At 48.0% G+C, this 13,169-nt stretch overlaps 1 protein-coding gene across 1 annotated transcript in view; it reads right to left on the bottom strand.

Moving 5' to 3' along the window:
• The window catches only part of RGS6 (regulator of G protein signaling 6), a 574,555-nt gene that overhangs the window by 37,880 nt on the left and 523,506 nt on the right, over positions 1-13,169 (bottom strand). The window contains exon 15 of the mRNA XM_081227834.1: positions 8,436-8,622. Within this exon, the coding sequence (XP_081083960.1) occupies positions 8,436-8,622 (187 nt within the window). The remainder of the gene's footprint in view (positions 1-8,435; positions 8,623-13,169) is intronic.

The raw sequence follows: 13,169 nt of genomic DNA, 5'->3' as shown, positions 1-13,169 counted from the left end.
CAGGTTAAAATGAGTAATTCCTGGAGTGAGCAGTGCCATAGCATTTTTTATTAAAATATGTCTGGCATGGGAAGTCTACTAGGAAATGCCCTCCAAATGAGGATTAATATCAGGAAACTTGGTGTAGTCTTGTGATACTGGCACACAATGCCACCACCTCCACCACTGGGGCAAAGATTAACAGCCTTCATCAAGCTAGGAAGACATCTGCTTCTGAGTAATCTGGGGCAAATGTAAACGTGGGCTCCACTGGACTCTGGCTTTGGAACAAAGCAAACGTTAGAGGCCTTGCATTCCTTAATCAAGTTGCTTTGAAACATCTAAGTTTAGGTAAGAATAGAGACTTTTGACTAGAGGCTTCTTGTCTGCTCACTGTGGGTGTAACTTGATGGTGTATTTCTCAGCTCCTGTATCACCCTGACCTCATTTTGACCTTGAGGTTGCTCTATTTTTTTTTTTTTTTTTTTGCTGTACGCGGGCCTCTCACTGTTGTGGCCTCTCCCGTTGTGGAGCACAGGCTCCGGACGCGCAGGCTCAGCAGCCATGGCTCACGGGCCCAGCCGCTCCACAGCATGTGGGATCTTCCCGGACCGGGGCACGAACCCGTGTCCCCTGCATCGGCAGGCGGACCCTCAACCACTGCGCCACCAGGGAAGCCCTTGAGGTTGCCCTTTGATCACTCCACGCATGGATGATGGCCAAGCGGAGTTTTGGTAACTTAGATTGAGGTCTGCTTAAGAGGAGAGCTTATGTATCTGTATATTCCCAGAGCCTAGAACATCTGGGCCTTAGTGGATATTCCAAGTTTTGCTGAATTGGCATATTGTAGAAATAGGATTTAACCAGTATTTATTGAGCACCTACTATATGTGCTCCCCAAGGTTGTGTGGCAAGATTTTTCAAAGTGGAAAACCAAGGGACAAATGGCCTTTTATTTATTTATTTATTTATTTATTTATTTATTTTAAATGATAGGTACAGCTGAGAGTGTGATCATTCTGGACTGAGTTGTCAAGGCAATTTTTTTATTTAAACCAAAACTGTGTGCAGAGCATTATTTTAGTGTTGTAGGGATTTTACAGAAGGTAAGGAAGGCCAGATGTCTGCTCCCAGCAAAGAATTTAAAATCCAGAGGCGCTGGAGGCCAGACACTGCAGGTACAGGTCTGGATGGGGCATCTGAGCAGCTACTGCAGGTCAGGAAAGCAGGGTGGCTTGGACATGTAGGAAACCTACATGGGAACCTGCAGGGACCAAAGTCAACAGGCTGGATTGGTCCATCAGATTCAACTGTCAGTCCCTTTGATGGACAGATTTCCAATCCAATCCAATCTCAGTGAAGTGTTTTCTTAGGCCTGTTTTGTTTCATTTGTAAAGAATGATGTGCTCAGGCTTCCCTGGTGGCGCAGTTGTTGAGAGTCCGCCTGCCGATGCAGGGGACACAGGTTCGTGACCTGGTCCGGGAAGATCCCACATGCCACGGGCATGCCACGGAGTGGCTGGGCCCGTGAGCCATGGCCGCTGAGCCTGCGCGTCCGGAGCATATGCTCCACAATGGGAGAGGCCACAACAGTGAGAGGCCCGTGTACCGCAAAAAAAAAAAAAAAAAAAAAAAAAGAATGATGTGTTCTTGGATAAGCTGTGCCCAATGGCAAAAAGCCATCTGGGTCCGTAATATCCTTTGCAATTTCCCTCAGTGTAGAACTTCACAGCCCACAGGTCAAGGTCTCCCAACTCGAACGGGAGAACGAATGTTCATGAAATGGATGGATGGGGAGATGGACGAATGAATGAATGGATCCAGTGACACAGTCCTAGGAACATCCTAGGATACTCTGAGACTTTTAAAATTGAAGCCAGGCGGCCACTGCACCAGCCTGCTGACTCCAGTCTCCCTCCTGCAGCCTGTGGAGGCTCTGGAAAGAGATGAATGCCCTAAGAGGAGGTCTTAGGCTCGAGATACTTCCTGTGGTTTCATTCTCTCCTCCAAACACCGCCAGCAGAGCTTCGGACTACACGCCCCGAGATTCAGATCTCTCTCAGCTGCAGCTTGCCCTGCTCATCGTCATTTGATTCCTCCTCTTTCAGCTCTAAGCCTTCAATGTTTTCCTACTGTCTTCAGACTGAAAAGTTCAAATTCCTTAGGAAGACACTCAAGGCCCCCCAAATTTGGCTCCTACATACTTTTTATTTTTGAATTTCCCCCCTAAGAACCCCTTCTAAGAGCAGACCCTTCTTGGGAGAACTCGTTTTAGAGCTAGCTTGGAATTTTGAGACCTCAGGGAATACTAAAGCCATTAATTTGTGTGAGTTCACACATATAACTATGTAGCACTTTACTTATTCAAAGAATTTTCAGTTCTATTAGCTCATCTGATTTCTAAAAAACCCTTAGAGGGCTGTAGAGAAGACATCCTCCCCATTTTACAGAGGAGAAAACTAGGGCACAAAAGGTCAAGATCCTTGCCTGAGACCACATAGGAAGTAGGTGACAATGCAGCTCCTGCAGACGCCCCAAGATTGAGAACAGAGAATTCAATCCCTGGCATAAAGAACTGAGTCCTTAAAAAAAAAAAATCATGGCTCATTTTTCTTTTTTTTTCCTCCCCTCACGAGGCTAAATCTGTGAAACTGGAACAACACAGCAAACAGCTGAGGGCTATGGTCACAGCCCACAGACCTTTAGGGAAGATTTGGTCTTGGCCCAGATTTTCAAAAAAGCCAAATGGATCGGCAAAACACAAGTGCAAATGCTGGGCCCATGCTGACAGGGCATCTTGTGAGATATTTCAACAGGAAGCAAACACAGGCAATTAACTTTGCTGTAACAATGCATGTGGCCAAATAAAAGACAAAACCGTTAGAGGGAGCCTGCACCGCACCCCCAGTCCCCATTTCAAATGAATGCATAAATCTGGCTGAGCCTTCACTCTGGCTACTGACCCCTAATAGCAGGACATATACTCACATGTCTATTGGCATTTTGACCACTGTTGGTTGGCTTCTGAGAACCATGTGACCGGCTGAGGAAGCCACCCCAGAGCTCCTGATCCCAATGGGGGGATGGAGGGGGGCGTCCCAAAGGGCTTGGGTGTTACCATTCCCACTTCTCAGATGGGCAGACTGAGGGGAGCAAGCTCAAAGGACTTACAGGTACAGTCTTACAATCCTAGACAAAGCATATGGCTGAAACAGGATCAGAGCCTGCTCTCCAGCTTGGGGACCTTCTCTAGGGACCAGAGTTTCTCCAGGTCTCTGCATGACAACCAAGCCCTCAGCTCTAATAACCCAGGGGCAGTGTGATCTGAGCTGCAGACTTGACCAGCAAGTCAGGAGATCGGAGAGCAAGTCCTGGCTGGGTCTTAGCCTCCTCTCCTTACCTTGAAACTTCTAAGTCACACCTGTGCAGCGGGTGCAGGCAGCAGTGCTGGCCAGGAAGTGTAAGGCAGTGTGAAGATCATGGTACCGGCTGACTTCCCCTCGGTCGGTTGGCTCCGTAACACTCGATCTTGATGCAGAAACATTCGTGGAGATTGGTGGGTTGCTGTTACTGCACCAGGATGGTCTACTCTAACCTACTCTCCCATATAAATGAAAGATTAACCACTCCCAAGTCTATCTTCTATCTTTCTGGATTTGTTGAAGTGTTTCAATGATTTTCATGATATATTGTTCAGCACAGTGGTCTCAAACTCTATTTCTTTATGTTATGTGAACTAAGAATGGTTTTTACATTTTTAAGTGGCTGAAAAAAAATCAAAAGAAGAATAATATTTCATGAACAATGATAAGAAATTGAGCTTTCAGGGTCCATAAATAAAGTTTTTCAACACAACCATGCCCACTTATTTATGTATTTTACATTGTTACACTGTTACGGTGTAGCTGTTTTTATATGGCAGAGTTGAGTAGTAGTGATGTAGATCATATGACCCACAAACCTCAAAATTTAAACTATCTGGCCCTTTATAGAAGAAATTTAGCCTTTTTTTTTTTTTTTTTGTGGTACGCGGGCCTCTCACTGTTGTGGCCTCTCCCGTTGCGGAGCACAGGCTCTGGACGCGCAGGCTCAGCGGCCATGGCTCACGGGCCCAGCTGCTCTGCGGCATGTGGGATCTTCCAGGACCAGGGCACGAACCTGTGTCCCCTACATCGGCAGGCGGACTCTCAACCACTGCGCCACCAGGGAAGCCCAGAAATCTAGCCTTTTAAATCAACTCTTAGTTTAGTGTAAAAGGCAGGCTACAGAATCACCCTATTTGCATAAACACTCTTTACACATAAGTTGAGAGAAACAAAACACTAGAATAGGGGTTATCTCTGGGTACTAAGGTTATATGCAATTATTTGAATTTTTTCACCAAACTTCCTAAACATAAAAGTATAAGAAAAGAATATTAATGACATTAAGGAAATAATATCATAAATATCTTATCTTACTGTGAGCCAGACACTGTTAGTTGTTGACATGCTTCATTTCACTTAATTCCCTTTCCACAGTATAGGTACCATTGTATCTGTGTCCTACAGATGAGGAAAAGAAGACTCAGGGAGTTTAAGTAACTTGCCCAAGGTCAGAGTGCTAGTGAGAAGCACTTTGTATACTTATGATGAAAACACACTAAAGAAACAAAAGGGGACAAGCTGAAAAGAAATTGGTTTAGGAAGAGTACTTTATTAGAATTCAGAGAATCCCAGTCCTAACTGACACTGAGGAGGTTAGAGATGCTTTGGGTATCCTCAGTAAGGAGATACAATATATTTGGAAGTATGTACCTGAAAAATGGCAGAGAACTGTGCTAATGAAGGCTGTGTATCCAGAAACATGTCAAGGCACAATGTGCTGACTTCCCAAGTTTTCCCATGAAATATTTCTTGACTTAGTAATAACATAAATGTCAGGAAGAGAGGACTGGTTGACTAAACTACGGTACTTCCACACAATGGAATACTATGCAGCTATTAAAGAACCAGGCGATAATCACATCCCTGCTGTTAGGTGGCACTGCGATTTTGAGACTGCTCTGTGGTGATGCAGGATAAAGCAAATAACATGAAGTACTAATGCTATCATCTATGGTGTCCTTGAGAACCAGGATTCTCAGCATAGAGAAAGGTGACACAGACATAAGAAAGAAGTTAAATAAAATCCCTTGTAGTTTTGAGTTTGAATGGAAGGTATCAGTATGTACTTGTGATGTATTTTTATCAGAAATAACAACTACCTATTTCCTAGCTCTGGCCACTGGAAAGGCCTAAAAATGATGACCAACCCAGGAACAATGAATGCCTCTAAGTGCCCAAATTATGGTCTCTAAAAACCATTTCCCCCTAAGAGGAACCAGCGATTCTTAGAGAACTAGCTAATTCCAGGTCTGGGGACTGGCCTGGATCATCTTAGTTTCCTTGGTATTTGAATGACATCCAACACTAGTAGGGTCATGTCAGAAGGAGCCAACAGGGCAGAGATGGCACAATCCAAACATTGATAAAAATAATAAACAAAATGGATAAAACACATCAAATATGTTTAAACCCACAGGTTTACAAGGATACTAAAAGACACACACACACAAAACCCCTAATTGGTCACCACTGGATGATGACAGTAAACCATTCATTATTATTCTTCTTCTTATTATTTTTGCGGTACGCAGGCCTCTCACTGTTGTGGCCTCTCCCGTTGCGGGGCACAGGCTCAGCGGCCAGGGCTCACGGGCCCAGCCGCTCCGCGGCATGTGGGATCTTCCCGGACCGGGACACGAACCCGTGTCCCCTGCATCGGCAGGCAGACTCTCAACCACTGCGCCACCAGGGAAGCCCCATTGATTATTTTTTTAAATTGGCAAATACAGGGAATGAATCAAACACATATTCCATCTGTCCTATGTGAACTGTATTACTAGATAATCAAATGGTAGATGCACTTGATTATTTGTATTTCAGTTAATAAATGAAGAAAGAATGATAGAATTAGAACAGCATTGTGTAACCCCTAATTAACTAATGGATTTGAGCAATAAGCATCATAGCTGCTAAAACCACACAGAGAGACAACTAGACATCATGTGCCTTCTGACAAGACAGCACAGCACAGTCTGGGAAGACAAAACTCAAACGTAAATCTGACTAAATACCTAAGTCAAGTGACCAGTTTACAGGAAGTGCAGATGGTAGGAGGACACGTTAAATAGTACCACAGGGCTGCAGTCACAAAAATCCAGACAATGGAATCTCTCCAGCACAGAGGATCCAATGTCTTCATTAAGTAAATTGCAAGGGGTTGGGGGGCGGGTGGGGAGGACGTAAAAGGAGCCCGTAGATTACGAGGCACTTAAAACACATGGTGATCTACTGTGATGTGTGGGCCCTGTTTGGATCCTGAGTTTGAATAACGATTTTAAAAAGGCATTTATGGAACTACCATAGATTTGAACACTTGCACGAACGTTTGATGATATTAAGAGATAACTGCTAATTTGTTAAGGCTTTGTGGCAATGTTAAGACCAAAGGGTCAGTTTCTCTGAGAGATACATACCTAACTATTTACAGTGAAATGATACAGTCTTGGATTTCCTTTAAAACAAATGGTGAAAAAGTAGGTGGGGACACAGATAAAATGAGATCAGTCTTGTAGAGATGATTGCTGAGTCTGGATGAGGGTCCACAAAGGTTTGTTGTTCCATTCCTTCTACTCTTCCACATGTTTACAAGTTTCCATAATAAAACATGAAAATAAATCCTTCCTGATGTCATGATCAGAGCAATAATACTGGGAGGGGAGCATCATGGTTCTGACCAGTATCCCTTTCCTCTTGTTTCATGAATAATGGAGAGTTGAGTTTTGTGCTTCAGATTGTTCATATGGGGAGCTTCTCCATCACCCATGGGGGTTCTCCATCACCCATGGAGCTTCTCTGTCACCCATGGAGCTTCTCCATCATCCATGGAGCTTCTCTATCACCCATGGAGATTATCTACTACCCATGGAGCTTCTCCATCACCCATGGAGCTTCTCCACTACCCATGGAGCTTCTCTACACCCATGGGGATTCTCCATCACCCATGGAGCTTCTCTATCACCCATGGAGATCTCTCCACCACCCACTGAGATTCTCTATCACCTGTGGAGATCCTCTACCACCCATGGAGCCTCTCCATTACCCACGGAGTTTCGCCATCACTCTCCTCACCACGATATGTCACTATGTGCTTGGGACACATACACACACACATACAAAAATCTACTGGAAAAAAAAAAGGTTTCTCATGACTTAAATATTTTGCTTTGAAGGTGCAAAGGGTGTGAGGGACTTCATAAAGCAAAGTCACTGAACTCTATAGAACCAAATCTACCTGGCACAGGTGTTCAGTGGAGCTCATGACCAGTGCGAGAGAAATGATAGTTGTGGTGTTGAGGTTGGTAGGTATTTCCATTCTGAAATTTGGAGCAAATGACAAGGCAAATCTGGGTGATGAGACACTGGCTGTGTTCTCATGCCATTACCTGCATCGGTGACTGTTTCCTAAATTGGGTAATGTCTGTGGGAGGGCAATCTCGCTAAATTCTCACCTGGGGACCTTACAAGTGAGAGAAATGAAGAGGGTCGAGGGGACAAGAGCAAAACCTTAAGCCCTGTCAGGGAGTGTAGGATGGCGGAAGGAAATAAAAGTTAGGAACCAGGAAGTGAGAAATGGGTCTCATGCTTACCTCTAGAAATGGCACCTCCCAGCCCTCAAGTTAAGCTTGCTGCTTAGGAGGCTTCTGTTTCTTTCGTCAGCCTCACCAGCATCTGTGTGGTAACGGTGCTTAGCAGGGTTGTGAGTTTCCCTCCCCCAACCACCAATCATGGGTCCCTTAAACCCTAGAGCTCATCCTGTTGAGGTACTTCATTTACTGGTGACACTGCCCATTTCCTTGTCTTTCTCTCCCACTAGGCTTTAACTCCCTTGAGGGCAGGGGCTTTGGCCTGTTCCTCGTGGTATCTCATCACATGGCACAGGCTCCCCAGTCACCACAGGTTTGGGAGTCACTGTGGAAGCAGTGCAGAGTGGTAGTTATGGGAGTGGGCTTGACCCCCGGCCCTGCCAGCTACTGTTCCCAGTTTGCCAATGTTGTGCTATGGTGTCCAGATTCTACTATGACTTATTACAGGACTTCAGGTTTTGTAAAACACTCTGAGGTTTTCCTGGAAAAGATACCACATATAATGGTAAATTTCTATTTCTATTTAACAATGTAACTCATTTAGGAAAACAATCCTCCTGGAATTCTTTTGTGCACCTACCTGGAGTGGTCTCCATTGATGGCCTTATAAATAATAAAACCTGAAATTGTAACTACATACAACACCTTGGATGTGTGTTAAAGGGTGGGGTGGTGGAGTGGAAAAGTGAACATCTTGGGACAGAACTATTCAACTAGATAAGCAAACCTGGGCATCTTCGAATGTGTATCTCCCTCCATCTTTGACGTTTTGACTGGTTATCTCGTAGCTGTGAGAATCCAGATTGATTGCACTTGGGGCTCCGGGGGCCAGAAACTCCTGCCAGATTTCTTCCACCCTCTTGGCCACATCTTGTAGGGGTTGTTTCTTGAGATCTTGGACAGCCAACCAGAACCTGAAATGGAAGCACAAAGACAGTCTGTTCCAGGAGCTTAGTCAATAGCTGTTCTGCTGGACATGGTCCCAGAACTGACCTCCCATGGCACTCATTCTGCTGCATCCCCAAGCCTTCCCAGTGGCCACTTCACACATCACGAAGGCTGCAGGGACTGCTGAGAATACAAAGGCGTTCCATTATTGCACTAAATGCATGTTAGAAGATCACTGTGCTTCTGATTCCCAAAAAGAGATTTCTCTCCCTCTACATCAAGTTTTCTCAGCCTCGGCACTATTGACATTTCAGGCTGGATAATTCTTTGTTGTGAGCGCTGCCTTGTTCATTGAAAGAGAGTTAGCAGCAATCTTGGCTTCGACCCATAAGATGCCAGTGGCATCCCCTCCCCAGTTGTGACAACCAGAAAATTTCTGGACATTACCAAATGTCTTCTGGGAGATAAAATCACCCCTGGCTGAGAACTACCACTTGACATAGGTGCCACACCACAGACAATGTGAGTCACTTTGCCATATCTGGTTGGGATATGGCAGCATCCAAATGAAGGAAAGATCAAAGAAGCAGACAGAATCTGGGCGTCATTAAGAATATTCGAGCTGGAAGGACCCAGTCATTCATATTATAGATGGAGAAACCGAGCCTATCTACAACATCAGTATTAGGCATGGTGCTTGGCATATAGTAGGTGCTCAATAAATGTCTGTTGGAATGCAGATGGGCTCATCTGGAACAAAGCTGAAGGGACATACGTGGGGAACCTCTCTACCAAAAGATTCTCCAGGGATCACTGGAGAGAAAACCCTCATGCTCACATCCGTATTTGCCTCTCACAAATCCCTCAGCAGCAGCATGGTGTTGGAGAGGTGGGCGTGAGCTGTGAGCTCTTTTCAGCTGAGAGCAGCAGTAGCCAGGGCCAAAGCTTGGACAACAGCTCCCTAGGTCATGAGGAGGGTTCCCAAGGCATCCCTGGAGAGGGCTTTCAGCAGGACTCAGGTCTGGGTGGCACATCTTGTGCCCTGTGAACAACAGAGTCCAGTTTCCCCATCAATGAGACATGAGGACAGGCTCCTGGCTATGTGGTTCCCACAGTCACCGGTATCACACCTACTCGAGTCAACAAAAGGGCAGGGACAAGAAAAGCTGAACCACGACATGGAGGAAGGTGCATTCAATCTGTCATCGAATTTCACCCACAGTAAGATGTACTCTTTTTTATAAAGGGTAAGCATATTTTTCTGTTGCTGTTCAGAGAAATGTCTGTGGAGTCAAGTGCATGGCCTAAAGGTGCCACCCAGTGGCCAACTCAGGTAATGCAGCTCTATTTACACAAGGACAGAAGACTGGAGAGAGTGTGTGTGTGTATCCGTGTGTGACACAAGCTCTGTGAGCTCCAACTCTCCCCCTGATTTGCCATTAGTGATTCTAACGATCTCCCTGAAGAAAACCCTCATGGTTCCCTCGCTGGTCCTGAAGAGCGAGAGGCGGGGAAGGAGACAATCACTTCGCTCAACCAGAAGATGAGGAAGTTCTCATCCCCGCTGTGCTGCTGTCTTGGAATTGCTGTATCTTTCTGGGCATCTCTCTCCTCATGGCACAGTGGGTACAAAGCAGGTGGAGGGGTACGTGAGACAGGTCTGGTCTGAGCACTTCCTACCCGGTGTAACTCTGAAATGCTTTCAGGCCCCGTGTGTGGGTGCCATGGAGGGAGCTGCAGGGCGGCCACAGGTTCAATCCTGGGCCACTCTGATCCCTCAGAGCTCACCTCTTCCTCGGGTGGCCTGGGTGGAAGGTGCCTGGGGTTCCTGCCACTGCCATCTGCCATCACCTGCCCGTCAACACCAGCCCTCTGTCTTTCTGCCCCAGGTCTTTGGTGCTCACGTCCTCTGGCTACGCAGGGAGAGGGAAACTAGTGGCTCTTTAACCGGAGTCTGGTGGGCAGGGGGTAGAGTTTGAAGGGGGCTGTTAACTGTCCAGTTGTTCGGATGGGTCTTTGAAACTCAGCTGGGAGTGGGTCTCCTCCATCCCCCTGGACGTTCCCTAGGTTCCTTGGGTCTCTCTGCCCCCCCACTAGGTCTGCCATGAAATGAAGCAGGTGGCCAAGTATTTAAAGGTGAAAAGGGTCATCTGGCGATAACAGTACCTATAAGGCTTTCTTCTCCTGGAGGACCGTGTTTGATGGGCAGGTAAAAGTTAGGAAACCAGCTCTAAAGAAAGGAACTGGTGTTGAGTTCAGAGGACTGGAAGGAGGGCTAACGGGCAGCTCGGTGAGTCCTCTGCAGCCCCGGGGAGCCACCTCGGGCTGAGGCCTGGGCCGGGAGCAACTTCTCCAGGCCAGTGTCCTTCCCAAGACCACCAGACCCGGCAATTTCTCACACAAATGATGACACCTGGGCGATTTGCTGCCCCCCTCAGTCACTGTCATGTGGGCGTCCCCTTCTGTCCCTTGTTCCAGTCTGCTCTGAGGAGCACCTCTGGGGAGGCCCCGAGGCCCCAGCGGCTTCTGAGCGCCGCAGGCTCCCCGTGGCCCCTGAGGCCTCAGTGTCCCTTTGGCAGAATGAGTTGGGAGCCACATTAATGCACATCGCTCAGCTGGGTATACAGAAGGTCTGGGGCGGATGGAAATGGAAATTTCTGAATCAAATTTCATAAACTTTTACATAAAAAATTAAAAGGTTCCCTTTATCAGATAAAACCAAGTATAAAAAAAGCATAAAAAGAAACAACAGGCATGCTGGAGGACAGGAGAGAAGAGGAGGAGGAGGGGGGAAGAGGAAGGGGAGGGGCGGGGAGGACACTCCCCAGACAGCAGTTTTCTCTCCCTGCGCGCATGGGGACCCTCTCAGCCCTCTGTCTGCCTTGGAGATGACCTGTCTAATCCCTCTCAAGTGACAGCAAAAATGCTATCACAGGGGCTTCCCTGGTGGCGCAGTGGTTGAGAGTCCGCCTGCCGATGCAGGGGACGCGGGTTTATGCCCCGGTCCGGGAAGATCCCACAGGCCGCGGAGCGGCTGGGCCCGTGAGCCGTGGCCGCTGAGCCTGCGCGTCCAGAGCCTGTGCTCCGCAACGGGAGAGGCCACAGCGGTGAGAGGCCCGCGTACTGCAGCAAAAAAAAAAAAAAAAAAAAAAAAAAAAAAAAAATGCTATCACAATAGCATCCTGACATCCCATATGTGTTTACCATCACTGGCTTCAAGGAACCTTTGCGTCAATTAGAAATTCAGAACAGGCTTGGTTTGTATTTGTCATCTGTGAGCCCATGGGCCTGAGCTGGGGGCTCTGATCCCCGGCTGCCCGGCCCCCCTCCCCTTGAAAGAGGCCCCAAAGCTCCCCTCCCCCATCCACTGAGGAAGGGAGGCCCACTGAGGCCCCGGTGGCTTCTGCTCTTATCAAAAGCCTGCAGGTACCGCTGCTCCTCCAGGACACCAGCAGGGAGGAGGGTGCCAGCGGCGGCGGATTAGTGCCCACCCTGCACTAAGCCTCCGTGGCTTCTTGCGGCAGAAGGGCTGTCATGACTGGCAGGTCACGAGGACACGCGGGGATCAGGGAGACCACCTGTCCTGCTTTGCGGGAGTCGGCAGGGTGGGGCAGCCAGCCCTATGCCAGCACGTGATCCGTGTCATTGGCTTAGGAATGCAGGTGGCAACTGGCCTTTGCGGGGAGGCAGCCTGGGCTCAGACACCCCCGGCGCCAAGCAGCAGGGGATGGGACTTGAGGGTGGTCGGGGGCTGCCCCAGGGGGCCTCCTATCTCCTGCAGGGCCGGGGTGCTGACAGGGAATGGGGTTTCCTCCCCAAGGCTGGCTGCAACAAGGGGAACCACGCAGCAGCTGGACGCTCTCCATCCTATCAGGAGGTCTGGGCAGCCCTTAGTTCCTCGCTTACCTATCTTCTCATCAACTAAGATTTTCATGGGTTAGAAAAATTCAGCTTTTAGTTCGTTCCCAGGGAAAAGCCAACTCCATGCAGAGGAAGGGTTTCTGTGCCCTCTGCTGGTCAACAGAGACTCGGGCACAACGAACGCCACTTGACTTAGTCTCTGGTTGGGCTGGAACCCCACCACCAGCAGCACCACGGAAGCCGAGTGATGGTTGCCAGGCAGTGGCTGAAATGCCACAGATTGTCCCAGTGTTGTGGGAGCACCTCTGTTCCCATTAACCATGTGTTTGGTTCGCGGGGAACCCTGCCAGGCCTGGCCAACCTTCCGAGGTCTTCCTATGACTCCAGGCAACTGTGGGAGATGGGAGCACTCCAGGCCAACCTGGCGACTCTCCTGCGCTCTCTTTAATTGCTTCTCCCTTCAGCTGACACTGTGTGGAACAGGGATAATCAATCTGCAGGTTAGAAGAACAAGCACATTCTCTCAGGAGAGTTACAGCTCGTAAAAAATGTACGGGGGATGGATGCTCTTTGCTGCAGGTTTTGATTTTTAACTCGTGCCCTGCTGAGCGGCAGTGGGTGTCAAGCCAGGTAGGACAGAGATTTGTGCAGGGGAGATGGAAGGGGGCAAAGGTGGCAAGGGGCTCCTGTCACCATTCTAGGAAAACACACA

Source organism: Mesoplodon bidens (genome assembly GCF_964165515.1).
Source record: "Mesoplodon bidens genome assembly, chromosome: 3".
NCBI lineage: Eukaryota > Metazoa > Chordata > Mammalia > Artiodactyla > Ziphiidae > Mesoplodon > Mesoplodon bidens.
Note: the sequence above shows the minus strand (reverse complement) of the source record. Positions and strands in the feature narration are given on the sequence as shown.